A 26,126-nucleotide genomic window follows, 5' to 3' on the forward strand; every position below is an offset into this window, starting at 1 on the left:
CGGGTTCGAGGCCCCCTCCCGCCACCACGTCTTTTCCCACCCCGACTCCCATAACGGCCCTTCTACGGCTCCTCACAAAGGAAAACAGCAAAAAAATCGGGGGCAAGCGCCGTGAGCCACCGCCCACAACACTCAAACCCCTACGCATGGTCGCCCCCGGCAGAATGGTCACCTCGTCCCGCCGAATAGGGCGGGTGACCAACAAGACCAAGCTTATAATCTATCGCGGCTCAGACAAGGTCGACACTTCAGCGGCGGAAACGGTCCTGTGGGATCAGGAAGCCGGTGGAGCCGGGAAAGACAGCAACAAACATCAGCACATCGGTGCAACCGGTGTAGAGTCTGGTGAACTACTGGTACGTATCTGGATGTGCTCTTTTACTTTTCATTATGCATGCAGGGGGGTTGCATTAGGCAGTTCTTGAGGAAACGGGCCTCCAATTGGTGGTGGAGTTTTTTTTTCTTTTTCACTGGACGAAAGGAGGTCCGCGCGGGAAGAAGCGCGGCGTCGTGGCAGGATGTTTTCCTCCATCCATGCCTTTTTCGCCCTCTTCTTCCTGCGAGTGGGCCAGGATCGGAATGAATGCACGCGTTCTGTGCATCGGAGCAGATGTATAGGTCCATCCGGCGTGCATACACCGCCCAGGACACGTACAGTGGTCGTCTGACCGAATTTCCGTTTCCGGCAATTCGCGCCTTGTTTGTTTGTCATATAACTGATCCGCGTCTTGATACAGGAACATCATCTTCAAGCAGCGTTGTCGTCCGCTTCCCTCCTCCATTCCAACAACAAACCCCCGTCGCCCAAGTCAGTCAAGGAAGCACCGGCTGCTGCGCTCAACTATCATATTCCTACACCAGACGCTACAGGCCTCGTCTCAGATACAGTTTTCAGCCAACTCTATCAGCGTACCAAGTACGTTGAACCTTACAACTTCATCAGGTTCTCGGATACGGTTGAGGAAAGCAGTTGCGGATGGGGAGGACTAGGTTATTGCATGGATGATGCGGATGAGCGATGGCTCAACGACTTCAACTCGAAAGCTGAGGGATCGAGTGGGGACGTAAAGTCCGATAAGGAGCAGGGACGAGGGATGAGGGTAAAGGGTAAAGACAAGGAGAAGGAAAAGGGTGACGCTCCAGCTCCTTTGGTCATCTCTGAGGATATGTTTGAGTACATCATGGGAGTGTTTGAGAAGTACACCGAGGAGAATGCGCCAATGCTTCACACCGTGAGTCCGCATTGCCAGTTGGGTGTAATGACTGACGTCCCTTAAGGATCTGTCTCTTCTTCCCCCATTTTCTGCTGTCGAGAGTATGTTCTCGACACCCATCTCACCTGCATTCTTGCCCAGCAACGAAACGCCCAAGGAACTGGGTGACCTCAAAGCTTGTGCTAGGATGGCAAGGAATGTCTACCCTCACTGGAAATCTCGACGGGAACAGCGACAGGGGAAATCCATCCTCCCCCAACTCAACTATGACGAAACCAACGACAACGACCCTTACGTCTGTTTCCGTCGACGAGATATCCGAGCTACCCGTAAAACCCGTCGTACCGACAACTTTTCCATTGAACAATTTCAGAAACTCCAATTCGAGCTCCGTAGTGCTTATGCTCTTGCGGACCGTGTGCTCACTCGTGAACGCGAGAAAAGGTCACTGTATGAGGCTGAAAAAGAACTCTGGGAGGCACGCTGGAAATTATTTGAAACCAAGAGACGCTGGCCTAGCTTGGGTATGACTAACGATGAGGAACACAAGATTACCGGTAGACCAACGGTCGTTCCCCCTATCCAAATTCCATCCCTCTCTGGTCAAACTCCTCTCACGTCGGGCCAGTCATCGTCGCATATGCGCAAGAGGACCGACAAGGATCGAGAAGAAAGAGCTCAACGGGAGAGGTATGACGCACAGAGGAATGCGGAGAGATCGGGCGTTCTTTCTGGCAGGTCGAACGCTCCGGATGCTCTGAAAGAGAGGTTACAAGCTCTGCAGCAGAAGACGGAGGAAATGCTGGCGAGGAAGAAGGAACAGGATGCGTATTGGGACGACTCTACAGATGTAAGTTTCAACGATACCGCTTTTAGACTATTACTCATTCGATATCTTCAGTCCCCGTATCAACCGTTACCACCTTCCAACTCTGTACACGCGTTCCGTTCACTCTTCGTCCTTGATCCTTGTCGTGCTCAATGCAAAGACTCTGAGACAGGGAATGAAATCCTTCATCCCGAGTCATTCCGTATCCGTCGAGGCCGAGGAGGTATTGTCCGACTTGACCGACGCACTTCTATCTATGCCCATCGTCGCGGCATTCAACCCGCATCACCATCCGAATACCCTACATGGCTCTTCCCTGATATCGCTCCTCGTCGGTCAGAAAAGAAGAGGCCTAGGTCCATCGATGAGGTCGAGGAGGAAATGCGGGAGCAATCGCCCAAGGCAATGAGGAAAGACCTGAATGAGACTTGGAGATATGATGTGGATAGAGGAGGAGCAGTCGGTGTGGGCATGGGGTTGGAAGAAGATTATGACAGAGTTATCATCGATGATCTCGAGGCTAAGTGAGTACCTCTGTCTTTGGACTATGTATCACTACTAATATATTAATAGATACATTCGTCATCGCATTTCTTTACTCCAAGAGAGCGACTGTGCGAAGCTTAGACCAGATAATTATATCCTGGATCAAACACGTGAAGCTCTTGATGTCGCCGCCGATGCGAAACCTCCTCCGGCCCCAATTTTCCAGAAACCTCCTGCGCCTCAACCGAATCCTCAACTCCTTGCAGCGCACTTGCAACAACAGCAAATGTTGGCACAGCAGCAACAGATGGAGCAGTTCCAAAGATTCCAGCTTATGGCCCAGCAGCAAGCTATGGCTCAGGCTCAGGCTCAAGCTCAAGCTCAGGCTCAAGCACAAGCCCAGGCACAAGCTCAGGCCCAGGTGCAAGCTCAGGGACAAGGACATCCCCAAGCCCATCTTCAAACACACCCACCAGGTGTTCCTCAGCCCAACGGCGTCAATTCCCCCATGCCAAATGGTCAACAAATGCTTCCACCATCCGATGGTGTGGCGAAGCAACTCAAACTTCCGCCACATGCAGTTGCAAGACTTGGAGCGGCGATGGCGAATGCGAACGCAAATGCCAATGGTGGTCTTCACGTACTGCAGCAACAGCAACAACATGCGCAAACATCTCAGCAATGAGCAGCGTGACGGTTGTCGATGGGTGTATAGAAAGAGGGTAATTGCGCTTCGCGTCGTACTATGACCAGTTATTCTCCCCGCTCCACATACGTCCGTCATCGTAGGAATTCGACCTCTCAATCACACATCACCGCTTTTCAGACCCATTATATCTCAGCATAAATACCCCCTTCTCATTCAACTGAAACCATTAGTGTCCTTGATAAGTTCTCGCCCAAATAAGGGGGGAGCAAAGATGTAGGCTGGAGTGAAAGAAGATGTAGCTGTTAGACCAAGAAGTGCCTAGGGATGGTTTAAATAGCCAGAAGCCAGATTACTCAGTTGTACATTAGACAATACAAGAAAACGCATATAAACAGTGGTATGCAGTTTTGGATACTTTTTCTTGATCAGCAATTGTCTCCAAAATATGTAATGATATAGTTCATATCCAGTACTCTGGCAAAAGGACGAAAGAAGAAACGTGGAAAGCTGATCTGCCGCGTCAGGAAGATGAGCCTTCTTCTTGATTCTTCTTCGTCGTCGTGGAGTGCCTCCTCCACCTCGGATGGGACGCATTGCCCGCCGGCGCTTCGCTGCTGATTTCCTTGTTACGTTTTCGATTTTGTCTTTTGTAGCACAAATACCATATACCTACTCAATCTAGCACACTATTCGATCCCTGGAGCATCCTACTACATCCTGCCTGCAATACAACCGATCCATACGGATTCTGTGACAAGAAGCGTGGAGATCCCACCAAGATGGCGCAGCCTGTCGAACAATGGATAACCGAAATACCTCCCGTTACTCGAGCATGGGTAGCTGGCTCTATCGGAATGAGCTTATTAGTGGTCAGTGTCTTAGTCAAATTGAACTTTCGGGTGGTATGGCTGAGGATAGACGATAGGAATGCCAAGTCGTAGCGCCACTACAGCTGTACTTCTCTTGGAAAGCGGCAATAGTGAATATGCAGGTCAGTTGCTCCAAAGCTCAATGAAAGCAAAGTATCAAGCTGAACTAATCTAATAGGTCTGGAGGTTTATAACGACATTTTTATATTTTGGACCAGTATCGCTTGACCTTTTATTTCATATATTCTTTGTGTGAGTCGATCATACTGAGTCATGTTATTTTTATCCAATGCGGTCTGGATACCATTCAATCAAGGGCTAAATTGACATGGAGACAGTATGAGATACTCTAGATTACTAGAAGAAAACTCGTTTGCCAATCGTCGGGCAGATTACGCATGGCTACTATTTCTCTGCGCCTCTTTTCTTCTGGTAAGTGTCCTATGCATTTGGCCTATCTTGAGGCATTGGCTGATGTACGTCAGCTTGTATCCTCTGTCGCAACTCTACCGTTCCTATCCTCTTCCCTGGCTTTTGCCCTCGTCTATATCTGGTCAAGACGGAACCCTTCTGTGAAAATGTCTTTGTTTGGCATCATCACGTACGTTTAGCCCATATATAAAGCTATTTGCGTATGTTGCATACTGACACCTGTCCGCAGTATCACTGCGCCATATCTCCCCATGGCTCTTGTCCTGTTTACCTGGGTATTCCAAGGAGGTGTCAGAGCAGCTGTGCCCGATATCGTTCGTAGCTTGTTGGCGATTTTAAGCGGATGACCATCTGACATGTTCCTCGTTATAGGTCGGGGCACTCGCGGGACATACCTATGTCTTCTTGCAAGATTATTGGCCAAGAGAAATGTGGAGTACAACTGGGAGACCAGAGATCCAGACTCCCGGATTTGTGTAAGTTTCAGATCTACGGTGTACTCATTGAAAGTCGCTAATGTATCAAAATAGAAAGCGATTATTTGGACAAGAAGAAAGATAACACATTGTTGCGGTTTGTACACCATGTACCGCGCGGCTGTAACCATGAAACAATTCATTGACACTTAACGGGGGAAGCAATGGAACGAAAATTACAACCAATGGTACGCATAGTGATCGCAGTCTAAGACTGTTTAAGGTTTTTTCCTAGCCATTTCTTTCAGTCGAGCACTCCTTCTAAGCCTATTTCCCCCTTCTTGCAGGTCACTTCCGCCTTCTGGTTAGTCAATTTTGGCATGATGGTCATCAAAATTGACACTCCTACTGGGCGCCTTTATTTCGTTCTGGGCTTTTTGATCTCCCTTTGCTTCGCTGACTTGCTTGAGATCGGTATTGTTGACTGATGTGATATTTGATCGATCCGTATCAGCATTGGTAACATTGTTGGACCCTTCGAGCTCCTTCGATATGTCGTTTCGCTTTTCCGCGTTATTGCCATTTTTCTTGTCATTTGCTTCCAACAGCTCCTTGTCATCTTTCTCTTCTGCTGCACCTTCATTATTCGCTTTCTTGCACCAATCAAACCCCCAATCATTCTCATAGCCTTTCTCGAGAAAGAGCTGGTGGAAGAGCAGACGGAGATATTGGTAATCTGGATCAGAATCGAATTTCAAAGTTCGACAATATTGAAGATACTTGAGAAACTCTTCTGGAAGATCTTTGCATAAGTCTTCGAGAGGTTCGCTCTCTAGGAGATGATGATTAATAATAAAATGAATTGAAAATGTGCAATAATTTCCTTACTTATATCCAATCTCTCGTTCGAACAACAAGCCTCATGCCACGGCAAGGAGCCCTTTAGAAAAAACCACATGGATTTTGGTCAGTGTGTATATAGTTTATCGGGCACGTCGCGCTACGACAAACAAGTCAATATGAAGCTGACACCCACCACAAACATATACCCCAATGATTCCGAGTCGTCTCTTCTGGAAGGCATCTTTCCTTTTGACACGTTGAGGGAACACCAATTGGGATTTGCGCAGCGCTCACGAAACTCCATGTAAGGCATATGCTGTTTCCTTTTGGGATCCCTATACCGCTTTGCAAAGCCCAGATCAATCATGAAGATTTTTCGCTGGTCTTGAAGGCCAATACAAAAATTATCAGGCTTGATCCCCCGATGGATATATAGTTGACCATGAAGGAACTCGGCATGAGAAATGAGTTGATCGGCGATCATCAGGACCGTTTTAAGACTGAACGGGCCACTATGCGAGGAGAAAAGATCCTTTAGAGTGGGGCCGAGCATATCCATTACGAGGGCACAATAGTTTCCTTCTTCACCCTACCATCTGATGTAGGGGATTGTATGTGCATTGGGCACATGTTTAGAGATGTCCCTGTAGGTTGAATACTCATGTTCAAGGTCGCAATGACCGCTGAGCAGGGCGTCCCAGATGTGTTCAAGTTTGACTGCAACTTCTTGTCCAGTCTTAGTATCAACCGCTGGAAAAACGCCCCCTACAGTAAGGTGAGAGTTGGTTGACATCCTAGTCAAGAGGACCCGAGTAGAATGAGGCACCAGCCCAGCAGCTTACCCTCGTTGGTCTCAGCCATCTGTCTTTCGACCTTGACATTGTATTTGCCAGCGATGACTTGGGGGATTTCTGTGTCGAATCGACTATCCTCTGGAGAAGGCATTGCTAAACGATTGATGTTTTACAGCAAGCTAAAGAGAAGGAGATAAACGTATGAATGATGGATTAAGTGAGAATGGATGATTGGTCTGGTTGATGAGCCATCAGTACGATCCGATCCATAGAGCTTAATCTTTCCGTTTCCGCATTATCCTGCGCTGTTACTATCAGCCGCATTTAGTCTCTTGATGGCAGGTAAAATTTGAGATTTAATACTTGATAATGAACTTTAATGGCTGTATCACACTTTGATATATATAGCGGATATACACTTGAACATGCGGAAGAGTACATATCATTCGCGTCGTTCGGGACGAATTCAGCTGGAGAGAGGAGATAGACAGTCAGTAGATAGGCGCGCAAGTGATGAAAACCTTGGTGCGCCTTCGTACCCTTTCAAATCACGTGACTTGCCACCAAAAGTTGGATAGGTTCAAATCCTCAAAAGATGTACAGGTGAAGGAAGTCTTTCTACAGGTTACCCCAATAGATCAGAATAAAATGGGCAGGAAGAGGTCAGGAAAGTCAGGGTCTGGCGCCAGCAAGCCATCTGCGGCTCCTGGAGCAAAAATCAATAAGATGGAGCAGTACGAGGATACCCTTGAGCCGGGAAGTGTTGACGACTGTATGTCAATTTCAAGCCGTCCTTTAATGTGAAGACCTCAATTAACAGCCGTTATAGTCATGTTCAAGCGTGATAAAATTAGTTTCAACCCTCAGGACGAGTCCGATGACGAAGATATCAATGCCGACATCGGTGAAGAAGTTTTGAGTCTCGAATCTGCTCGTCGTCGAGCTCGTCAAGATGAGTATGAAGAGGAAGAGGAGGGAGACTATTCCGAAGAAGAGGCCCCTATCAAGAAGCGGAAGGGAAAGTCCAAGGACGATTTGTCAACGAAGGGTCGATATGGCAAGCCTATCGTCTCGTCCGATGAAGAGGAGGAGGAAGAATCAGGATCTTCCGAAAGCGAAGACGAGAACTGGGGTAGACAGTATTATGCGAGGCCAAGTAACAGACGAGAAAAAGAAAAAGAGAGCGCTTATGTGGATGAGAAGAAGGAAGAAGAAAGAGAGATGGAAGAAAGAGAGGTAAAGAGGTTGCAGAAAAAGCAAAGAGAGGCACTTGGCGGTGAAGACTTTGGTTTCGATGATCTTGATGAGGTCGTGTACGTTTTGACGATCCTATTTGTTGTAATCATAACTGATGTTAGGTTAGCAACGTGGGACCTGTAAAAGGAGTTGAAAGCGAGGAAACACTAGCCGTTCCCACACCGCCAATTTCAGCCGATCCTGCTACTCTTCTGCGTCATCTTCAAGCGCATGAACCTCTCAAGCTCGCCCTCACAAGAGATTTCCCTCTTGTCGTGCAAAAGCTTCAGAAGACGTCTCGAGGCATCAAGAGGATGGAGTCTGAAGACCCGGAAGACGGGCAGTTACATAAGGGTTTGGGATGGTTACACTATCGTGCGTCCATTAGGTTACGAAGGTGGAAACATGCTAACCGGATATCAGAAACGCTTTTGACGTACGTCACCACACTTGCGTTTTACATCCATATCAATTCTCTTCCTCCTTCTTCTCGACCCGACATCCCTATCATCCCCCGTCTTCTTGAGCTCAAACAAGGTCTTACTTCTCTCGAAGACCTCGATTTTGACGCTGCCTCTGTCTCAGCCACCCCGCTTACTCTCTATAATCCTCTTCTCGATTGGGCCGAAGGCGAGGATGAGGAGCTCAAGGAGGGGAAGGCCGAGCTCATCAAAAGGATGCAAGCCGTGAATGGCGAGGACTGGGAGGATGATGTGGACGACCTTTGGCAGAAGGAAGGTCTTGAGGAGAATGAGTTGGAAGACTTGTTAAAGGATGCGGACAAGGGCGAGGGTGACGTTGAGATGTTGGTCGCAAAATCTCAAAAGAAGAAGAAGGAGAAGAAATCCAAGAAAGAAAAGAAAGTCAAGAAGTCTGAGAATGATGATCTGGAAGGCTTTGATGGGTTGGACGGGTTTGATGATCTCGATGATCTAGAGGGTCTCCTCGAAGATGAAAAGCCCAAGAATAAATCCAAGAAGAGTAAGAAGATCAAGGACTCTGAATCTTCATCATCCACAGCTGCGTTCGCTCCTCTTGCCGAACCCGAATTTTTCACCTCGAAATCTAAATCCAAGAAACCCTTGTCTGACGAATCCGATCCTCTTGGTGACCCCACAGCGCTTACCGATGCTGACGCTTCTGATAAGTCTGCACGTAAGCGCTCTTTGGCATTCCACACTTCCAAGATCAACGCTACTCTTGCACGACGCGCAGAAGGTAGAGCGAACAGGATGGGCGGTGATGAAGACATGCCGTATAGGGATAGGAGAAAGGCAAGGGACGATGCTCTCAAGCGGAATAGCGTCCGGTCAGAAGGTGAAGATTTAGAAGAGGTGCGGGCGGAGAAGGAGAAGAAGAAGAGGGCCAGGGATGAAATTGAGGATGACGGGGAAGGAGTTGCCGACGATGACGAAGCAGACGGTTATTATGAGTTGGTCAAAAGAAGGAGAAAGGAGGAGAAGAAAGCCAAGGAAGCTGAGCATGAGGCTATTGAAGAACAACTGCTGTATGTCTTGTCCGCGCAAGGAGATGTATCTTCTTTACTGACCTTCATTCAAGTGCTGAACGAGCCGCTTACGATGACGAAACTGCCGATGGTCCTCGAACCATTACCCGCGCTATCGAGAAGAACCGTGGTCTCACCCCACGGCGATCAAAGACCGGTCGAAACCCTCGAGTCAAGAAGAGGCAAGCATACGACAAAGCGCAGAAGAAGGTTGCCAGTCAACGTAGTGTCTACAAGGGTGGTCAGGCGGCGTACGGTGGGGAGTACAAGGGTGAAAAGACTGGTATCTCCAAAGTCATCAAGAGTAGGAAGTTCTAGATGGGAGAATAGTGTTTGGGTCTTCTGCGTATTTGCTTGTTTATGCATTGGTACAATATTATACGAATGAGTACAGCAAGTTTCCTGTCTATTTTTTTCGATTCGAAGGTGGCGGTCGTCGCTTTTTGAACATGCTTCCACCACTAGCCGTCGGTTCAGATACAGAGGGAGCCGAGATGTCTGGCTTGACATCCGGTTCTTCTTTCATTACTTTACTGGCGAAAGCAGTAGCTTTAACTGAAGCTTCTTCCTCTAGCTTCGTCATATCAGGCTTAACATCCTCCGCCGCCTCTGGTTCCTCCTTTTTTCCTTCATCCGCCAGAGACCCTTCCACCTTCACCCAACCACCTCCTGGTATGAAGACCTTATCGCTTCCCTTCGTTTTCGGCTTCATCTCAATCCTCCCAGTCCAGCCTTCTTTCTGCAATCCAGATCCGTCTGTCGGTTGCACTTGCTGCCAAGCTTGCATTGAAGGTTCTTGCTTGACTTCTTCTTCTTCTACTTTCATCTTTTTGTCTCCGAAAAGCGTTTCCTCCTTCTTTTTAACTTTCAACCCTTTGAGTGACGAAGGATCCCAATCATCGTCATAGGGATCATGTACCGGCTTTTTCCCCTTGTGTTCAAATTTCCAGCCTTCACCTTCTTCGTCCTCCTCTTCCCTGTTCCTTTTCGCGCCCGTTATACTCATCGAAGCCTCGGTAAGGGGTGAAGGCATTACAACTTCTTCCCACTGTCCAGGCTCGCCTGCCCGTCCTTTGATTTCCTGTTCAATCTCATATGCAGACTTTTCAGCATCAGGGTCGACAAAACCAAGTTGGGCGGCGGTGGAGTAGTTGGAAAATTTGTCTTTGGGTCTAGAGTCACGGGCTTTGGCGATGGAAGAGGAGGGAGCTGGGGAGGCAGATGAAGAGGCAAGGGAGGATGGGCGTACCGCGCCGCTGACTGTATCGTGGGCATATGCTGCTGCCGCCGCCTGCCATGTCTATGAACATCGCGGAGAGACTGAAGTGACATGTATCACTTACCGCATCTATGCGAGCCATCTCGGCAGCTTCTTGGGCCTTTTCCTTTTTCGCCTTCTCTCCTCCTCTATAAAGATCTCGGATGAATCTCTCTTTGTTGCCGATATGCTTAAGACCTGTTTCATGTTGTCTTCGAGACTGGAAATATAAATCAGCTTGTGCACGAACAATGGGAGTAATAATGAAGCCATTTCATTGACCTACGGGGGCGTCATCTCTAATCCAGATGTTGCAATACTTGCACCAGTACTGCTTCTTCGATACCCAATATCTGCCCAAGATGGATTGCGTAAGCTCTTTTCTTCCTCGGAATCACGTAGTGTTCACTTACTCTGTCATTTCGTTTGTTCACCAGTTGCTCCACAAGAACATATAATTCAACTTACGGACGCCGGCTGCCTCACCGACTGCCCACCATTTATTGATCTTTTAGAGGAGTCTTACGTAACAAACCTCCACCTCGACATGCTTCTGTCACTAAGACAACAAAGTTAATGGCGGTGAAGCGCCCTTAGATAACATCAGGTAAAGACCAGCAAAACTCAAGATGGTAAGGGCGGGACTTATATGAGTATATAATGGGGCCCGCTAATTCCTTAATGCTCTTTGTAGCACGGAATCAAGCGAAGTCGGCTTACACCTCAAGCCGCTGAGGCAAAACGTCTGAAGGAGCAGAGTAAGATTGAAGTGTATCTCGCTCTCGAGAAGGATGTTCTTACCAGAGTATGATTTTTTGGAGCCATGCTATATAAGTGCTAACTGGCGGCTTAGAAATCTGCAAAGGAGTACTCTGAAGAGGCATTGGGAAAAACTACACAACTGCTTGATTTGAACCCCGAATTCTACACTATCTGGAATTATCGTCGAGACATCTTATTATACCTTTTCCCTGCTTTGTGAGCTTTCATAAATGTTTGAAGAACATGGCTCACATCGATTTGTAGGGCTGCGGAGGAAGTAGTCGGGCATTTGACAACGGATCTACGATTGACAACCGCCTATCTTCTCGTTCATCCAAAGGTTTACTGGATATGGAATCATCGTAAATGGTGCTTAGAGTCTGTACCCACAGGACCCGAAGAATCTCATGAATGGAAAGCAAGGTTTTGGGATGGGGAGTTGAAATTGGTGGAAAAGATGTTGGACGCTGATCCCCGAAACTGTATGTACCTGTACACCATGCCCAAAGGACGCCAAACTGACTCAAATGGGCAGTCCACGCCTGGGGATATAGGCGATACGTTTTATCTTCGATGCCGGTACAGCGGCCACTAACAGAGGAGCTAAAGTACACTCAGTCCAAAATTGAGTCCAACTTCTCCAACTTTTCAGCTTGGCATTACAGAACCAAGACGCTAGCGGCTATCTGGGAAGAAAATAACGCAAGTCCGGAGGACATCAAGAAGGTAAAGGATAAAGAGTTTGAGCTTGTTACGCAGGCTCTGTGGACCGATCCAGGTGATCAAAGCGGTTGGCTGTATCACTCTTGGCTCGTTGGACAAAGTACGTTGACATGACTGTATCAGCGGCATACAAACTGACGCTTCCACAGAGCCACCACTTGAAACTCTTCAACGTGAATTAAAGAATATCCAAGAGCTTTACGACATGGAGCCCGACTCAAAATGTGCGTGATTACCTGGCAACAGCTATTTGACAAACTCCGCTGACTCGGATCCTAGGGTGTATCAATGCTCTTGCGCAGTATACTCTTCTTCTTGCTAAGCAACCATCCACTGCTCTTGAAGAAGCGGATAAGCTTCGCAAAGACGCAAAAAAATTATACGAGGTACTTATAGAGGTTGATGCCGATCGGAAAGAAAGGTATAGGGATATGGGTGAGTGTGCTTGTTTCAGAAAGAGGTATCAGCCTGACCTTTTCAAAAGCTGCTTCATGCGCTTGAGAGAGTGTACATATGTATAACATTTACTGCTTTATGTTAAGGACACAAGGAGATGCCAAGCTACCGCCGGAACTTTGTTTGATGGTTGCAGACAAAGCTTTGAAGAGCGGTATATGGTCGATTTCATCGTCATCAGGCAAGTCAAGAAGATCCAGTCGCGAATGGACCCGGCGGCTTCCTTCACTCTTGTCAGTAATGGACTTATGTATGCGTATATGTACGCAGGAAGCCCAGTTCATTTCACCGCCAAACAGGACCATAGAGGAAAGGCTTGTTTACAATCCTATGTGTTCACAAATTCTACGTATTAGCCTGACCGAATAGGATCAAAAAGTCTGGACAGATTGTGCAGGAGCGGAAAGACTGTCCCGATCTATGCGCGTTCGGGTTTGAAGTTCTGACACTTTTATTATGTCTTTCATGTCCATGTTACTTGCTCGCAAGGCTCATTGTACAGCCGATACTTGCGCCCAAGTGTCCGGTGCAGTTTTCTTTACATATCTCTTCTGTTGTTAAAATTAGACTGGACAGAGGAGACGCGCTTTCTCGGCGAGACTAGTTCGTTCGACGAGCGACCACAAAAAGCTCCCCCCTTGCTGACTTATTAATTTACCGCTCTACTAAATTCTGTAGCTTTTACCTTTGTTCAGCAGTCCGAAACGTAATACTGAAGCTCGACGCACAGCAGCTCATGTGCGCCGGCTTGTCCGTATTGTTATGACTAGCCGCTGTACGTAACCCGGCCGTATCGGAATGGAAAGTCACGTGACCAGACTGCCGAGTCGAAATGGTGAATAGCCGAGAACCCACCGACCCACCACAGTCGTTGTCCTTTATTTATCCCTGATTTCCTCTTTCCTCTCTTTCTTCTTCATCTAAAATCATAAAAATGTCCAGACTCGCCCCTAGACTCGCCACAGCTGCACGTGCTGTCCGACAACCCGCTGCCACTCGTGCAATTGCTGCCGCCTTGGCCGCTCCATTGTCCAAACAGACCAGGGGGTACCGATCCCAACCTTTGAGGGATGTCATGACCGGCGAGATCATCCAATTGCCCGACATCGACGTGAGCAACATCGCCTGTATGGTCTCCAACTATTTAAACTGACGTGCGAATGAACGTAGCCCTCAACTGTAAAGGTCGACTTGACCACCCACGCCAAAACACGTCTGCCCAACTCTAAACTCGTTTTCGGCCACACCTTCACCGACCATATGCTCACCATTCCTTGGTCTAGCAAGAACGGATGGGGAACTCCCCACATCAAGCCTTGTCAGTATTATACTCTGTGGCAACCGTCATGTAGATCTCTGTAACTGATGTGGATCCATTTTTACTGGTTTTTTGTGTGTGCATTAGACGGCCCATTGGAACTCGACCCTTCATCGACCGTGTTCCATTACGCATTCACATTGTTCGAGGGTATGAAGGCCTACAGACAGGAGGACGGTACCATTAGATTGTTCAGGCCCGACATGAACATGGCGAGGATGAACAGGGTACGTTATGGCTTTTGCGACGTATGACTGCGCCAGTTACTGACGGGGTATTTCCATGCAGAGTGCTGCTCGTATTGCTCTCCCCCATTTCGATGGCAAGGCTCTCATTGAACTTATCAAAAAGCTCGTTGTCCTTGATTCTGAATGGATCCCCAAGGAGAAGGGTTACTCCTTGTACATCCGACCTACATTGATCGGTACCCAGAACGCTCTCGGTGTTGGACCTTCCAGTGATGCTTTATTGTTTGTCATTTGCTCCCCTGTAAGTTGATTTTACTATTGTCGCATGGGGGCTCATGCTGAGATGGATGCAGGTGGGTCCTTACTACGCCTCTGGCTTCAAGCCCGTCCAGCTTTTGGCTACGACCAAGTTTGTCCGTGCCGCTCCCGGTGGTACTGGTGGTTACAAGCTCGGTGCCAAGTAAGCTTATCCAAAAAAATGTTTCACAACCGATCCTCAAATTTGACCAAAAAAAAAAAATCATAGCTACGCCCCCGGTGTCGTTCCTCAATCTGAGGCAGCAAAAGAAGGCTACAGCCAAAACCTTTGGTTGCTTGGCCCTGAGCACGCTTTGACCGAGGTCGGTACTATGAACTTGTTTGTCGCCCTCAAGAAAGCCGACGGTTGTAAGTCACTTATCATCATTTTTCTTCTCGTGTTGTAAAAACAATCGGGGCCACGATACTGAAATTTTCTAGCCATTGAGCTCGTTACCCCTCCTTTGGACGACGTCGTCCTCCCTGGTGTCACGCGAGACTCGTAAGCACATTCTCTCGCCACTTTAGCCTTGGCAAACTAGTAACCCGAAACTCTAACCAAAATATATGTGACCTCTTAGCGCTCTCCAACTCGCTCGAGAACACGCTTCCGGCAAGACACCTATTCCCGGTCTTCCCGAAAAACTTGTTGTCTCTGAGCGAAAGCTCGTGATGGCCGACCTCGTCGAGGCGGAGAAGAATGGTACATTGGTCGAGGTCTTTGGGACCGGTACGGCTGCCATCGTTTCTGCCGTTGACAAGATTGGTTATGAGGGTCGTGATATTATCATCCCCACCGGCCCCGAGGGTTTGGGTAACATCGCCAAGGGTATCTTGGACAGGATCACTGCTATCCAGACTGGTGAGATTGAGCATCCCTGGAGTGTGATTGCGAACGATGCGTCAAACTCCCAGTTCTAGACATGTTCTTTTTTCCGTTTTTCCATGAAAAATGGAGTAGGGTGGGGATATCATTTGACTTTTTGGGACATATACTTTGTGTTAGGTTACAAGAGTTGGTTGTAGAGAAATATGCATTGGTATATCCGAAAATGTCTAATATATAAATTCTAATCCTATACAATCCCGAGAAGAAAAAGAAATGAAAAAAGGAAAGGAACGGGGGGGGAAGGAATGGTATCGTGCGCTCTATCCGGCGACGGGACCTATGCGATCTTGGCACCTTGGACCCACATACCCTTGCGGTTCCGCTCATCTCCGTTGGACCACCACCTTTCAAGTGCGTCAAACCACCATTCGTCCGTATCGGTGTCGACTTGACTGTCTGCAAGGTCGAATAGATCTAGTGGACCCGTTCCAGTAGGGTTCTCTTCACTTGCAAGTTCAACTGAGAAAAATCCACCATTCATCAGCGCCCGCCTCGCAGTTTGAAAAGTGAAAAAAAAAGAGTCGATAAACTCACTCAACTGCACATCAAACTCCATCCCAACTTCCAACGCACCGCCCAAGCCCATACCAGCCTTACCACCCCTCGTCGCCGCCCAAACTGCCTCTTTCCAATCCACCCTCAAACTCCTCCCTCCACCCTCTTCCTCCTTCTTCACCGTCCCAAACGAGCACCCTAAAGATTCGCATCGATCACCTTCACGCATACGGGAGATGATCACCGCCTGGCGCATGGCGGTATGGATAGAGGGTGAGTATCCGCCTGCGATATCTGTGCCGAGACCGAGGGAGAGGGAAGCATCGAGAGCTTCTCGGAGAGGGAATTGACGTTCAGAGAGGTATTGGTTGGATAACGGGCAGTGGGCGATGGTGACGCCGCGATCTTTGATAAGAGGGATTAGTTTGTCGTCGAGGTATGTGACGTGCGCTTGGAGAGTCTGTGGGCCGAGGAGACCAAACTGAAAAAAAAAGAAAAGAAAAAGAGGTGGTTATCTTTTGCTGGACCGGTTGGTGTGCGAGGTGCGTAGGGACAAACGAACCTTGTCAAAGACCTTTTCATCATCCAAACCCTTTGTCTTCAAGGACATATCAATCTGGTCCCTGCCTTCACACATGTGACTCTGCAGCCTTACGTTTCTGTCTTGAGCGACCTTGGCGAGACCTTGTAAGAGTTCGTCCGAGCAGACAGGGACGAAACGGGGAGTAATGATAGGCTGAACCAGACGCCTGTGAGGAGGGAACTGCGAGAGATAAGATTCCATAGAGTCAAGGAACGAGTTGAGGGATGTGAGAGAGGCAGAGGGAGATGCCTCGCCGTACGACGGGCGCTGATGATATTCGTTAGAACATATTCTAGCCTGCTAAGCCGCCGGGTAGACGCACCGGTGATTCGTCCATGGAGAGTTTACCGATAAATGCTCGGATGCCAGCCTCCTGCACCTTTTTGGCCAGGATCAAACTGGTTCCGTGTGTCAGCTGTACATCATTTTGCAAGACCCCCACGCCCGGTCACTCACTTGGCCTGGACGCCGATAGTGCCGAAAAAGACGACACATCCAGTTCCATTCTCCCGCAGTCTCTGAACCAGTCTGCCGTACAGCCTCTCCGCCAGCCGCTCGTCTGCATCGACTCTCTCTTCAGCTCTATAGGCATACCTCTCGAGCCACTCGAGAAGAGGCAGATCAAGGCCTGTGCCGGCGTAGAGATACTGGGCGGCGTGGAGGTGGAGGTCTGCGAAGATGGGAAGGAAGAAGGAGTGCCTGGCGAGTTTGGTGGGGGGAGGGGAGGAGGCGAGGAGTGCCTGGGAGGCGGGGTCTGAAAGGGGGGCGATGTGCGCGATGTAGCCCTGGTCCGAGACGGCTGGAGGGGTCAGCGTGGTGCGGGAGCAGAAAGGGCGCTAGTTACCGAGGAGATGGTTCCTCCTGACTCTGAGGCCTGCTGGCGTGGGCGCGTCGACGAATGTTCCGGTGTAGAGCGATGCCATGGCGGGCGGGGGGAAGATGGAGGGAGGAAGCAGAGTATATAAAGGGAAAGATAAGCACGCGACACAGATTCTAATCACGCCGATATCATCGGGTCGGAGCACCGGTCAAAAGTGAAGACGTCACAACTCGTCTGAGCTCGCTGCCCGTCGGAGAAATGACGGATGATGACGCGTTGCATTTCTCTCTTGCAACGGTGCATTTTGGACGGAGCTGCGGCGAATGGAGAAAGATGCAGTGGAGTGCCTTACTGCGAGGTTGGCCACCGGAAGGATGTCCCCATGCACGCTATATAAACCCTTCTTGCCTGCTTTGGATCTCTCTGTCCCTACCCGCTCTTCGTCAACCAAGAACAAGTAACAATGGGTCTCTTTCACCACCACAGCCACCACGACGAGTAAGCTATCCCATCCTCTTTCCAACCCCTTTCCGGATCACTAGCTGACCTCACTCTCTCGCATCAGACCTCCCAAGCACCATGGCCACGATGGCCCTCCTCCTCCCCAACAGAACTTTGGCGGTCCCCAAGGCGGCCCCCAAGGTGGGCCACCTCAAAACTTTAACGGACCTCATGGTGGTCCCCCTCCTCCTCAACAAAACTTTGGCGGGCCTCAACAAGGCTTTGGTGGGCCTCCTGGTCCCCAGCAGGGTTTCGGAGGTCCACAGGGTGGTCCACAGCAGGGCTTTGGTGGACCTCAGGGCGGGCCTTATGGCGGCGGTCCTGGTCCCCAGCAAGGTTTCGGCGGTCCGCAGGGTGGTCCTCAGCAGGGCTTTGGTGGGCCCCAGGGTGGACCACAAGGTGGACCTTATGGCGGTCCCCATCAGCAGGGAGGGTTTGGAGGTCCTGGGAGATATTAGGTTGGCAGGGATTCTGCTATGCGAAGAAGCTATGATGGGATCCTGACGGTATAAAGTTGTAGCGATATGGATGGAACTGGATGACTGCGACATTTTGCATACACGGATCTCATTGCAACAACATTTTATTAATTGATTCAGAAAATATGATTATAGGTTATTAAGACGGTTGTAATCGCTCTACCCCAGTTTTGGCCACACACTCTTGCACCAACAACCGCATCTACTCGCCATCAGTTCTCATCTCATGAGTGGAAGATGATATACGTACATCTATAACACCCGTTTCTATAGCTTTAACGCTCAATAACGGTTCGTGCTTCTCTGGGCACTCGGCGTCTTCCTTTTGAGAAGGCCGGAGTGTATCTTTAGCAAGTGCTGGGACCCAGGGACCTGTTTCCTGTGGATTTGTGGAAAAAGAAAAAAGAAAAGGTTAGAAGGACAGACGACACGATATAAATGCTCAGCAAGATCAGCTTACGTCTGTGGAATTGGAAGATGGCGCCAAGTCGTCATTGGTCTCGATAATAACCGCAAAAGTACATTCTTCTGTCCTAGAATCAGCATCAAAGTCACCGCGGGGGGCTGGCAATACGGTAAAGCGTACGCACCATTATTATCCAGCAACTGGCCGTCTAATGAAGAAAGCTTGATAAGGAACCCTCGAAGCATAAGACCCAGCTCATCAGCGTTAGGTGCGCCCGTCAACCTAGTCCAATCAGCCAATCAGCCAGTCAGCGTCCCTCTCTCGCTCTTCTCTCTCCACATCAAAAAGAAAAGAAAAAAAAAAACTCACCCTACATCTTTCCTCCCATCCAACCCCGACAAGTACCCGATATCAAAAATCATCCTCTCTACCGGTAACCCAGTCAACACACTCTTGATCACCACCGTCATCCTCTTCAATCTACCCTCATTAATCTCCTGGCTTACACTGGCAATCACTTGCGAGATGTACGATCGTACAGTCGGGTGTCGGGATTGGTAGACAGGAACGCCATGGGCACGGCGGCGGGTGAACGTCGTAGGAGGGTAAATCTGGCGGATACAGAGAATTGTGTGGAGGGATATTTCCACTTTGGAGCACGAGCGGAAGGGTTCTTGGCGTTAGCACGAAGAGAAAAAAAAAAGAGGTTTGGTGCCTCGCGTTTCCAAGGAGACGAGACATACAGAAGGACGCTATAGCATCTGCTATTTCTAGAATACATTTCAAAATCTCGAGTCAGTCCTGGTTGTTGAAAAGTCTGATACTATAGGATAAAGGCCGAACGCACCCTTATAGCTAAGACCTGGTTGGGCCATTGTTATTCGCTATCTGTTGAATTGCCTCTTTCTCTCTCTTTTGTTTTATCAGCGCTTGGCGGCAGTGATTAGTTCTGTAAATCATTTAACCAGCAGGGTATTCGCTGGAAGTGTAGTATGTACGTAGACTGGAGATGGATTTCAGGATAAGGAGTAATAATCAGCAGCACCCAAAAACCCAAATTGCGGGCTAAAAAGTTGAGTTAACCTAATCATCTAACACGTGACTTCCGGCAGTGCCATCATCGGCAGTGCCATCCTGTTGAACCAAATTATTTTGGGCACGGTGCTAGTTTTGAAAATCTCCCAGTCTAGCTGAATCACCGGGAAGTATTGAGGATCACCACTAATGGAGGCCGCCATTGTTAGGTATGCTCGTATGCTTTTTACATCTTCTTGACTATTCTCGAGGTGAACACAAGAAGTTTAGCAGTGAAAAAAAAAAAAAGCTATCGGATTTGACCGACAGTCATGCTTTTTGGGATTCCCAAATTCAGCCTTGTTCGCGCGTAATGGACGGATTTACCGGTTAAAACAGGGGCTAAGAGCGTTATCTTCGGAAGAAACCGGAGAGGGCGCTGGTGGAGGTTATCAATGATTTCGAACGATCAGGTCGTTATTTCGAACTTTTGACTTGAAATGTCGAACAATTCCCCATACCTTGCCTATTCCCCCCACAGATCGTCAATGTATTTCGAGTCGTAAACAACAGAATGGTCAACAATATACGAACAGAAACCTCATTGTCCCGGTCGTACCATCGACTGCACCGAGTATAACCCGCAGCCCTGCGCAGAAATCTCCGCTCCCGCCCAGGTCACAAGTCACACCCTTCAGCTCTTCCCACCTATTAATACCAGCCCAGAATGACCCGTACCCCCTTTACTCTTTCACTTAGGTCTACAGATAGCGTATTCAAAATCCGCCAATCCTTATCAACAGTCCTTTCACACTCTTCCACCAAGATTATTTCCCGAGGATATATAACTATCCCGATCACTTCTACTATTGCTTATCACAGACCAACAATACGATTATTCAATATGCCTATTGCTGCTCCTGTCCGCACTCTTTCTTCTTCTCAACCACTTAAGCGGTCAAGTAAGTTTTATTTATATTCTGCTTGCCCTATATACAACACATATACTAACAGCATCTCAAGCCTCCCCTCTCCCCGCCATCACTCCCGCGCAAAACCTCCTCCGTCTCAAAGCCCACCTCCAAAATTTACCCACTCCGTTGCTTAAGCATGTACACCTTTCCAAGATTCGAAGGGAAGATCCCAACTTGTTCTTCTCGGTCATGCGTGACGAGTTGACTGATCTGTAAGTGTCGTGTGACCAGTATACCATGCAACTTTTTCCCTTTCAAAGTGATCGACGACTGATCAACGTCGTTTTTCAGCGCGCCCATCGTTTACACTCCTACCGTTGGTGAGGCTTGTCAAAAGTATTCTCAAATCTACTCTGGACCTGAAGGTCTTTACCTCAACATCGAAGACAAGGTGTGTTTTTTTCTTCCTCGTGTTACATTTGGCATCAACTAATTTCTTGCCTAACCGCAGGACCGAATCCCCGAGATTCTCCGCCAATATGCATCCAAGCTTGTCACCCCGCCTCAGATCCTCGTGGTCACCGATGGTTCTCGTATCTTGGGTCTCGGAGATCTCGGTATCGGAGGAATGGGTATCAGCGTTGGCAAACTGAACTTGTACGTTGCTGGTGGAGGTGTTAACCCTCATGGTTGCTTGCCTGTGGTCCTTGAGTGAGTTGTTTTCTTGTCATGATCAATCTGAACCCAAAAGCTGACAGATGTGTAAGCATGGGAACCAACAATGAGACTATCCGAAATGACCCTCTCTACATTGGTCTTAAACAATCTCGAGTTGGCCTCGAGGAGGCTACTGAGTTTATGGACGCTTTCATGGCTGCCGCTTCCGAGGCTTTCCCCAAAGCTGTCATTCAACATGAAGACTTTTACTCCGAGGCCGCTTTCGACTTCTTGGCGAGGTATAAGGAGAAGTACAGGATGTTCAACGATGATATTGAGGGGTAAGTTGATGTTTTGTTGTTGTTGTTCATACACGAGCTAACGATAATGTCTAGAACTGGATCCGTAATCCTTGCAGGATTCCTTGCCGCCGCCAAGCAGGCCAGTGAAGCTTCCGGTAAGCCTTTAAGAGATCATAAGGTTGTCTTCCTTGGTGGTGGTTCCGCTGCCGTTGGGTGAGTCAAATCGGGAATTTGTGACCTTCGCAGAGCTAACACACAACTCAGCGTGGCTAAGGAGATGATGAACTTTTTCATGATGCAAGGGTTGACTGAGGATGAGGCTAGGGAGAGATTCTGGCTCATTGATACCAAGGTAAGCGAATCACTATGGTGTCCGAAAACATACTAACATCCCGCAGGGCCTCATCACCTCTACTCGCGCCGATGTTGTCTCTGGCAAGATTGCCTCCCACAAAAAATTCTTTATCCGAAACGACACTGAAGGGAAGGAATACCCCTCTCTAGAATCTGTTATCGAGTACGTTCAGCCCACTGCCCTTGTCGGTCTCTCCACCACTTTTGGCGCTTTCTCCGAGTTTGCCGTCAGGCGCATGGCCGAGTTGAACCAGTCCCCTATCATCTTCCCCCTTTCTAACCCTACCAGCAAATGCGAATTGGCCTTTTCCGATGCCCTTGAATGGACCGACGGTCGTGTGCTCTTTGCTTCGGGGTCTCCCTACCCCCCTCAACAATTCAAGGGCACTCTCCGAGAGCCAGGACAAGGAAACAATTTCCTCGTGTTCCCTGGTATTGGCTTTGGCGCCCTCCAGGCTGGTTGCAAGCGTATCACGACTGGCATGATCACCGCCTCTGCCATTGCTCTTTCCGAGGCGCTCACACCGGAGGAGAAGCAGAAAGGTTTGTTATATCCTAGGTTGGAAAGGATCAGGGCGGTCAGCGCTAGGGTTGCTGCTGGTGTTGTGAAGCAGGCTCAGGAAGATGGTGTAGACACAAATGAAACGTTGAGAGGTCTCGGTAAGTCTCATGTCTTTTTGTCACAGCCCATTGGCTAATGTAACGAATGTAGATATCGAGGCTCTTACCGAAGAAATGAACAAGGCTCAGTGGTGGCCTTGAGTAAAAAGTTTCATGGACATTTGGTTGTGTAATAGGTATTTTGATTGTGAATTAAAAGTCCTAAGATGAAACACATGAGTATCGTTTTTAGATTTATGGGGTGATTGTTGATACGATAAGAAGCTATGCATAACGTTCATGTACCTCGATCCCTGAAGCCCTATATATCATACATCATTTGCCTAACCGTTCTTAACGGTAAACCAAACAAAAAGTTTAATTACAGTCGAGGAAGCATCCGTCACAAAAAAGTCATCTATACGCCCCATTCCCATCCCTTCCAACATTGCCAGCGCTGTTCTCTTCTTCGACACCACGACTCTTAATCTATCAGTCAGGAATCGGTAGATGAAAGGTTGCAAATTGGTACTTAGTCGCTACGCCTACTACTATCTATATCTGGTGACGTGGAAAGCTACAGAATTTTCTACGTTATGCGGGAGAATTATCTATACTACATACAGCCATCATTCTCGAAAGACACTCCCCCTAATCCGCCCACAGATGAAATCTCTTGGCGGCTTGATTGTCTATGAGGAGCTTGTCGTCTTTTGGATGCTTGAGGAGGGGTCCAGTCGATCAGAGGTTCATAGCGAATATATCTGCGGGATAATGCCTCGAAGACCGTTTCGTACTCAACATGAGTCTTCCGGCTCTTCTTTAGCAGATCCAACGAAACCTCGGCACGGGGATCGATGACCAAAATAAGCCCCAAGGGCTCCAGTTGTTCAAAACTGTACAACAGGTTGGCCCTACTACCTCCTCGCTTGAGACCATGTGTCACTGAGACTTGGTCCAGAGCTTGGTCTATGATATAATGTTCGATCAAAAAGCAGTCACGAAAGGCATGTATGCACTCACCCATGCTTTCTTTCATCATGCATTTAAACTTGATGAGATTTTCTTTGTTGGTGCCGGGGGCTAAAATGCACTCATGAGACTGGTGTTCGACTGTTAAGGCAATGTAATACTCACTAACACTCCCGGCCAACAACCTAGAAATCTTTCCTTTCGTGGCGCGGTCACCATTGAGGATGGATCCCATGTCCGCCGCCAGCGACGGCAGATTAAGTTGCTCCTTGACGGCATCCACAAAGACCGTTGCATTCCGTGTCGCAAAGGTTTGCTGAATATTGTCCTCTGCATACACAGAGGCACATACCCATATGAACCCTAATCCGAAGTTGTCTTCAAGTTGCTGACACTGTAACCGTTCTTAACGGGCGGGAAAACAAAGAAAAGGTTTAATTACGGTCGAAGCGTCCGTCACCAAGAAGTTCTCTACACGCCCCATTCCTATCCCCTCCGACATTACTGGGGCGGTTCTCTTCTTCGATTTATTGTTTTTTTGGATGCTCGGGGAAGGGTCCACCGATCAGAGGTTCGTAGCGAACATATTGAGCCGATGATGCCCTCAAGGCCGTCTCGTACTTCCATGAGCCTTACTATCGCGCTCTTGCCATTCCCTGTTGCCGGATGGTGCTTTCTGGCGGCCAAATCCTCTCCTTTTTCATTCACGCTGCCTTCACTGTTTCAACCAAACTGTCGTCTGGAGTTGCCCTATCCCAAAATGTCACAGAGAGACCGTATTTTCGCCGGAACGATCTTGAATAGATCGGGCAGGGTTTCGACTGACATAGCCGTCAAAGGAGAGTTGCGTATTGAAGAGAGTATACGTTTTTGTTGGGGGTTCTCAGGATAGTGTTGTCAGAGTGATGAGTAGCTTGGAAGAAAGGGACAAGTACAATTAAAATATGTCCATATAAAGGTCATGTTGAGACGAGTCGTTCGCCTCGCGACGCGTGAGAATGTGTGGCACAGAGAATAGTCCCACTCTATGAGGCCAGTGAACGAAGACTACAATTGCAGTCCGAGGCTACAATTGTAGTCCTAAATGTCCATATTATGGCTTTCCGCGTCTCGCGTATTTAGGTTTATTATTTACATTAATATCCAGAAAAGAGCTGCGCAGCAACGATCACAACATCTTCCACGTCATCATTTATGAATTGCTTTGTCCGCCGTTACGTGCGTCACGCCTGCTGTTGACCGCACAGATGCGAGTGGTTGTTCATCCGTCATCCGTCATTCTTCGCTCTCTTGCTGCAGTATCATCCAGCATTCATTTCCAAATAAGGACCCATGGCACTCTCGCCTTCTCACGCAGGCCAACCAGCTCCTCAATGGCGGCAATTCACTTTCTTCGATGTGGAAAATGTCAAGGATGAACAGGACCTGGCCCAATCGCCTCGAGCTATCAGAGTAAGCAGGCGGCCAGCCTTACAATCCAAAGCCGTATGCTGATAACCGGTAGCAACTGACCCCACCGGTCGCAGTTACCACAACAGCTCCTAAATCTCCCCTGTCACCGTCACTGATCGTCTCTTCATCTCGAAATATCAGTATCCTCGACAAGCATTTCTCCGTCGAGCGATCGTTTACTGCCTGGGAACAGAATGGTCGGGCTACATTTCTTCTCGAGGCAGGGGGGCTGCTTGTAGCTATTGGAGAAGAAGAAGGGAGTCTTTGGCCGCTGCTGAAGGTGTGGGATTTGACGAAAGAAGACAAGAAGAGTTCAGAGAGAAGGCCAGTGTTGCTCAGAAGCGTACGGATACAACATGGACAAAGACCTCATCCTGTACGTTTATCTGTGGCTCTCAGGTTACTACATGGAACTGAATTGCCTCAGGTATCTTCGGTGGCTCTCACATCGAATCTATCGCATCTCGCTATAGGATTAGGAGACGGCACCGTCCTTCTCTATCGACACTTCCTTCAATCACTGACCACTTCTTCATATCTAACATCCCTTCCCAAGGCCCGTGTGGTCCACGAATCACATGAACCAGTGACTGGCTTAGGATTCCGCGAACATCCACCAACAGATAAATCAACACCTAGCAGGTCATCTTCCTCTCATGGATTCAGTTTGTTCATTGTTACCACCAATAGAGTACTTTCTGCTCCAGTGAATGGTAAAGGCGAGGCGAGGACGATAGATGATGTGGGATGCGCTCTTGGATGTGCGACAATGGACTCTCAGAGGAAGGAAATGGTTGTGGCCAGAGATGAGGCTATATATCTTTACGGTCCCGATGGTCGTGGGGCTTGCTTGGCCTATGAAGGTAAATCACTACAAGTTGATGTGGACGTATATTGACACCAAGATTAGGACCCAAGTCATCTATAACAGTATATAGTCATAATCTTATCATAACATCTCCCCCATTTTACCCGTCTGTCGCCTCCGCCTCTGCCACTGTCAGGCATTATGCCAAGTCAACCCCAAACGGTGAATTAGGATCGCCTGACACGGCAAAGATCACAATATTTGATTTAGATAACAAGGTGATCGGGTATTCTGGGACTTATAACGAAGGAGTGCGGGATGTCTTTTGTCAGTGGGGCGGTATCTATGTGTACGGTGGTAACGGCAAGGTGAGTAACCTATATATCTAGGCAGCCTCGGCAAGCTTATACTTGCGAAGCTATGTCGATTAGACGAACAATCCACCCAGGCCAAACTTGAAACACTATACCGGAGAAACCTGTATACTCTCGCCATCACCATGGCTCGCTCACAAGGCCTTGGTGAAGCAGGCATTGCCGACATCCACAGACGGTATGGTGATTATCTGTATAGTAAGGGTGATTTCGATGGGGCTATGGGTCA

General features: G+C 48.5%; 13 protein-coding genes; 8 read left to right on the forward strand and 5 right to left on the reverse strand.

Annotated features, from left to right (window-relative positions):
* The first annotated feature begins 54 nt into the window (after nt 1–54).
* On the forward strand, nt 55–3,602 carry CNAG_06364 (hypothetical protein). XM_012198053.1 has 5 exons: nt 55–356; nt 738–1,232; nt 1,279–2,064; nt 2,116–2,567; nt 2,617–3,602. The coding sequence occupies exons 1-5, from the start codon at nt 147–149 to the stop codon at nt 3,212–3,214; spliced, it is 2,541 nt and encodes an 846-aa protein (XP_012053443.1). The 5' UTR covers nt 55–146; the 3' UTR covers nt 3,215–3,602.
* Nucleotides 3,603–3,718: 116 nt separating this feature from the next.
* Nucleotides 3,719–5,772, forward strand: CNAG_06365 (derlin-2/3). XM_012197917.1 has 8 exons: nt 3,719–4,047; nt 4,104–4,169; nt 4,226–4,299; nt 4,386–4,479; nt 4,533–4,648; nt 4,709–4,793; nt 4,852–4,955; nt 5,010–5,772. Exons 1-8 carry the CDS (start codon nt 3,958–3,960, stop codon nt 5,038–5,040), a joined length of 660 nt encoding a protein of 219 aa, XP_012053307.1. The 5' UTR covers nt 3,719–3,957; the 3' UTR covers nt 5,041–5,772.
* CNAG_06366 (protein kinase) lies at nt 5,261–6,683 on the reverse strand (the record flags this gene model as incomplete). Its single annotated transcript, XM_012198054.1, has 2 exons — nt 5,261–5,727; nt 6,581–6,683. 2 exons carry the CDS (start codon nt 6,681–6,683, stop codon nt 5,261–5,263), a joined length of 570 nt encoding a protein of 189 aa, XP_012053444.1.
* A 461-nt stretch (nt 6,684–7,144) lies between these two features.
* Nucleotides 7,145–9,662, forward strand: CNAG_06367 (U3 small nucleolar RNA-associated protein 3). XM_012198055.1 has 5 exons: nt 7,145–7,304; nt 7,362–7,845; nt 7,896–8,143; nt 8,192–9,275; nt 9,329–9,662. Exons 1-5 carry the CDS (start codon nt 7,181–7,183, stop codon nt 9,591–9,593), a joined length of 2,205 nt encoding a protein of 734 aa, XP_012053445.1. The 5' UTR covers nt 7,145–7,180; the 3' UTR covers nt 9,594–9,662.
* On the reverse strand, nt 9,430–10,997 carry CNAG_06368 (hypothetical protein). XM_012197918.1 has 4 exons: nt 10,947–10,997; nt 10,820–10,886; nt 10,619–10,753; nt 9,430–10,566 (listed from the first exon to the last, which is right to left on the reverse strand). Exons 1-4 carry the CDS (start codon nt 10,952–10,954, stop codon nt 9,682–9,684), a joined length of 1,095 nt encoding a protein of 364 aa, XP_012053308.1. The 5' UTR covers nt 10,955–10,997; the 3' UTR covers nt 9,430–9,681.
* A 137-nt stretch (nt 10,998–11,134) lies between these two features.
* CNAG_06369 (geranylgeranyl transferase type-2 subunit alpha) lies at nt 11,135–12,972 on the forward strand. XM_012197919.1 has 8 exons: nt 11,135–11,165; nt 11,228–11,338; nt 11,387–11,511; nt 11,560–11,777; nt 11,831–12,118; nt 12,168–12,242; nt 12,298–12,453; nt 12,503–12,972. The coding sequence occupies exons 1-8, from the start codon at nt 11,163–11,165 to the stop codon at nt 12,517–12,519; spliced, it is 993 nt and encodes a 330-aa protein (XP_012053309.1). The 5' UTR covers nt 11,135–11,162; the 3' UTR covers nt 12,520–12,972.
* Nucleotides 12,973–13,328: 356 nt separating this feature from the next.
* Nucleotides 13,329–16,263, forward strand: CNAG_06370 (branched-chain amino acid aminotransferase). XM_012198056.1 has 8 exons: nt 13,329–13,585; nt 13,645–13,792; nt 13,880–14,019; nt 14,081–14,281; nt 14,334–14,440; nt 14,507–14,646; nt 14,719–14,779; nt 14,859–16,263. Exons 1-8 carry the CDS (start codon nt 13,409–13,411, stop codon nt 15,196–15,198), a joined length of 1,314 nt encoding a protein of 437 aa, XP_012053446.1. The 5' UTR covers nt 13,329–13,408; the 3' UTR covers nt 15,199–16,263.
* CNAG_06371 (guanine deaminase) lies at nt 15,294–18,079 on the reverse strand. XM_012198057.1 has 6 exons: nt 17,089–18,079; nt 16,701–17,043; nt 16,567–16,642; nt 16,224–16,511; nt 15,701–16,142; nt 15,294–15,625 (listed from the first exon to the last, which is right to left on the reverse strand). Exons 1-6 carry the CDS (start codon nt 17,165–17,167, stop codon nt 15,444–15,446), a joined length of 1,410 nt encoding a protein of 469 aa, XP_012053447.1. The 5' UTR covers nt 17,168–18,079; the 3' UTR covers nt 15,294–15,443.
* Nucleotides 17,116–19,478, forward strand: CNAG_06372 (hypothetical protein). XM_012198058.1 has 2 exons: nt 17,116–17,562; nt 17,630–19,478. The coding sequence occupies exons 1-2, from the start codon at nt 17,528–17,530 to the stop codon at nt 18,021–18,023; spliced, it is 429 nt and encodes a 142-aa protein (XP_012053448.1). The 5' UTR covers nt 17,116–17,527; the 3' UTR covers nt 18,024–19,478.
* CNAG_06373 (mitotic spindle assembly checkpoint protein MAD2B) lies at nt 18,111–19,511 on the reverse strand. The gene is made up of 7 exons (XM_012197920.1): nt 19,298–19,511; nt 19,194–19,220; nt 18,820–19,099; nt 18,635–18,732; nt 18,505–18,572; nt 18,295–18,423; nt 18,111–18,246 (listed from the first exon to the last, which is right to left on the reverse strand). The coding sequence occupies exons 1-7, from the start codon at nt 19,323–19,325 to the stop codon at nt 18,184–18,186; spliced, it is 693 nt and encodes a 230-aa protein (XP_012053310.1). The 5' UTR covers nt 19,326–19,511; the 3' UTR covers nt 18,111–18,183.
* Nucleotides 19,512–19,896: 385 nt separating this feature from the next.
* CNAG_06374 (malate dehydrogenase (oxaloacetate-decarboxylating)(NADP)) lies at nt 19,897–22,602 on the forward strand. XM_012198059.1 has 9 exons: nt 19,897–20,426; nt 20,488–20,650; nt 20,730–20,829; nt 20,890–21,089; nt 21,146–21,376; nt 21,431–21,550; nt 21,602–21,689; nt 21,736–22,351; nt 22,404–22,602. The coding sequence occupies exons 1-9, from the start codon at nt 20,192–20,194 to the stop codon at nt 22,451–22,453; spliced, it is 1,803 nt and encodes a 600-aa protein (XP_012053449.1). The 5' UTR covers nt 19,897–20,191; the 3' UTR covers nt 22,454–22,602.
* On the reverse strand, nt 22,600–24,314 carry CNAG_06375 (hypothetical protein). XM_012198060.1 has 3 exons: nt 23,429–24,314; nt 23,315–23,374; nt 22,600–23,260 (listed from the first exon to the last, which is right to left on the reverse strand). Exons 1-3 carry the CDS (start codon nt 23,496–23,498, stop codon nt 22,908–22,910), a joined length of 483 nt encoding a protein of 160 aa, XP_012053450.1. The 5' UTR covers nt 23,499–24,314; the 3' UTR covers nt 22,600–22,907.
* A 215-nt stretch (nt 24,315–24,529) lies between these two features.
* Nucleotides 24,530–26,126, forward strand: part of CNAG_06376 (vacuolar membrane protein) — a 4,027-nt gene continuing 2,430 nt past the window's right edge. The window contains exons 1-5 of the mRNA XM_012198061.1: nt 24,530–24,715; nt 24,768–25,091; nt 25,143–25,578; nt 25,626–25,891; nt 25,942–26,126. The exon at nt 25,942–26,126 is cut by the window's right edge and continues 49 nt beyond it. Coding sequence (XP_012053451.1) covers nt 24,596–24,715; nt 24,768–25,091; nt 25,143–25,578; nt 25,626–25,891; nt 25,942–26,126 — 1,331 coding nt within the window. The 5' untranslated portion in view covers nt 24,530–24,595. The remainder of the gene's footprint in view (nt 24,716–24,767; nt 25,092–25,142; nt 25,579–25,625; nt 25,892–25,941) is intronic.

The sequence above is a fragment of the Cryptococcus neoformans genome, chromosome 13, assembly GCF_000149245.1.
Source record: "Cryptococcus neoformans var. grubii H99 chromosome 13, complete sequence".
In the NCBI taxonomy this organism is placed as follows: Eukaryota; Fungi; Basidiomycota; class Tremellomycetes; order Tremellales; family Cryptococcaceae; genus Cryptococcus; species Cryptococcus neoformans.

What these genes read in the sequence shown, in the direction of transcription:
- CNAG_06368 (XM_012197918.1), bottom strand. An exon ending in GGATTAGAGATGACGCCCCC is followed by an intron (nt 10,754 to 10,819) that starts GTAGGTCAATGA and finishes TTATATTTCCAG; the next exon opens with TCTCGAAGACAACATGAAAC. An exon ending in AGATGGCTCGCATAGATGCG is followed by an intron (nt 10,567 to 10,618) that starts GTAAGTGATACA and finishes TAGACATGGCAG; the next exon opens with GCGGCGGCAGCAGCATATGC.
- CNAG_06365 (XM_012197917.1), top strand. Translation starts at nt 3,958, where the DNA reads ATGGCGCAGCCTGTCGAACAATGGATAACCGAAATACCTCCCGTTACT. An exon ending in TTATTTCATATATTCTTTGT is followed by an intron (nt 4,300 to 4,385) that starts GTGAGTCGATCA and finishes ACATGGAGACAG; the next exon opens with TATGAGATACTCTAGATTAC. An exon ending in TCTGCGCCTCTTTTCTTCTG is followed by an intron (nt 4,480 to 4,532) that starts GTAAGTGTCCTA and finishes GATGTACGTCAG; the next exon opens with CTTGTATCCTCTGTCGCAAC.
- CNAG_06374 (XM_012198059.1), top strand. Translation starts at nt 20,192, where the DNA reads ATGACCCGTACCCCCTTTACTCTTTCACTTAGGTCTACAGATAGCGTA. An exon ending in TGCTTGCCTGTGGTCCTTGA is followed by an intron (nt 21,090 to 21,145) that starts GTGAGTTGTTTT and finishes CAGATGTGTAAG; the next exon opens with CATGGGAACCAACAATGAGA. An exon ending in TTCAACGATGATATTGAGGG is followed by an intron (nt 21,377 to 21,430) that starts GTAAGTTGATGT and finishes GATAATGTCTAG; the next exon opens with AACTGGATCCGTAATCCTTG.
- CNAG_06367 (XM_012198055.1), top strand. Translation starts at nt 7,181, where the DNA reads ATGGGCAGGAAGAGGTCAGGAAAGTCAGGGTCTGGCGCCAGCAAGCCA. An exon ending in GATGATCTTGATGAGGTCGT is followed by an intron (nt 7,846 to 7,895) that starts GTACGTTTTGAC and finishes ATGTTAGGTTAG; the next exon opens with CAACGTGGGACCTGTAAAAG. An exon ending in GCTATTGAAGAACAACTGCT is followed by an intron (nt 9,276 to 9,328) that starts GTATGTCTTGTC and finishes CCTTCATTCAAG; the next exon opens with TGCTGAACGAGCCGCTTACG.
- CNAG_06373 (XM_012197920.1), bottom strand. Translation starts at nt 19,325, where the DNA reads ATGGCCCAACCAGGTCTTAGCTATAAGG. An exon ending in GATGGGAGGAAAGATGTAGG is followed by an intron (nt 18,733 to 18,819) that starts GTGAGTTTTTTT and finishes TGATTGGACTAG; the next exon opens with GTTGACGGGCGCACCTAACG. An exon ending in TAGAAACGGGTGTTATAGAT is followed by an intron (nt 18,247 to 18,294) that starts GTACGTATATCA and finishes GATGGCGAGTAG; the next exon opens with ATGCGGTTGTTGGTGCAAGA.
- CNAG_06369 (XM_012197919.1), top strand. An exon ending in GGACGCTGATCCCCGAAACT is followed by an intron (nt 11,778 to 11,830) that starts GTATGTACCTGT and finishes TCAAATGGGCAG; the next exon opens with TCCACGCCTGGGGATATAGG. An exon ending in CTCTTGGCTCGTTGGACAAA is followed by an intron (nt 12,119 to 12,167) that starts GTACGTTGACAT and finishes ACGCTTCCACAG; the next exon opens with AGCCACCACTTGAAACTCTT.
- CNAG_06372 (XM_012198058.1), top strand. Translation starts at nt 17,528, where the DNA reads ATGGGTCTCTTTCACCACCACAGCCACCACGACGA. An exon ending in CACCACAGCCACCACGACGA is followed by an intron (nt 17,563 to 17,629) that starts GTAAGCTATCCC and finishes CTCTCGCATCAG; the next exon opens with ACCTCCCAAGCACCATGGCC.
- CNAG_06375 (XM_012198060.1), bottom strand. Translation starts at nt 23,498, where the DNA reads ATGGGATCCATCCTCAATGGTGACCGCGCCACGAAAGGAAAGATTTCT. An exon ending in GTTGTTGGCCGGGAGTGTTA is followed by an intron (nt 23,375 to 23,428) that starts GTGAGTATTACA and finishes AGTGCATTTTAG; the next exon opens with CCCCCGGCACCAACAAAGAA. An exon ending in CATGATGAAAGAAAGCATGG is followed by an intron (nt 23,261 to 23,314) that starts GTGAGTGCATAC and finishes ATTATATCATAG; the next exon opens with ACCAAGCTCTGGACCAAGTC.
- CNAG_06364 (XM_012198053.1), top strand. Translation starts at nt 147, where the DNA reads ATGGTCGCCCCCGGCAGAATGGTCACCTCGTCCCGCCGAATAGGGCGG. An exon ending in TAGAGTCTGGTGAACTACTG is followed by an intron (nt 357 to 737) that starts GTACGTATCTGG and finishes GTCTTGATACAG; the next exon opens with GAACATCATCTTCAAGCAGC. An exon ending in ATGCGCCAATGCTTCACACC is followed by an intron (nt 1,233 to 1,278) that starts GTGAGTCCGCAT and finishes ACGTCCCTTAAG; the next exon opens with GATCTGTCTCTTCTTCCCCC.
- CNAG_06371 (XM_012198057.1), bottom strand. Translation starts at nt 17,167, where the DNA reads ATGGCATCGCTCTACACCGGAACATTCGTCGACGCGCCCACGCCAGCA. An exon ending in CAGGAGGAACCATCTCCTCG is followed by an intron (nt 17,044 to 17,088) that starts GTAACTAGCGCC and finishes TGACCCCTCCAG; the next exon opens with CCGTCTCGGACCAGGGCTAC. An exon ending in TCTCCATGGACGAATCACCG is followed by an intron (nt 16,512 to 16,566) that starts GTGCGTCTACCC and finishes GAATATCATCAG; the next exon opens with CGCCCGTCGTACGGCGAGGC.
- CNAG_06370 (XM_012198056.1), top strand. Translation starts at nt 13,409, where the DNA reads ATGTCCAGACTCGCCCCTAGACTCGCCACAGCTGCACGTGCTGTCCGA. An exon ending in ACATGGCGAGGATGAACAGG is followed by an intron (nt 14,020 to 14,080) that starts GTACGTTATGGC and finishes ATTTCCATGCAG; the next exon opens with AGTGCTGCTCGTATTGCTCT. An exon ending in GGTTACAAGCTCGGTGCCAA is followed by an intron (nt 14,441 to 14,506) that starts GTAAGCTTATCC and finishes AAAAAATCATAG; the next exon opens with CTACGCCCCCGGTGTCGTTC.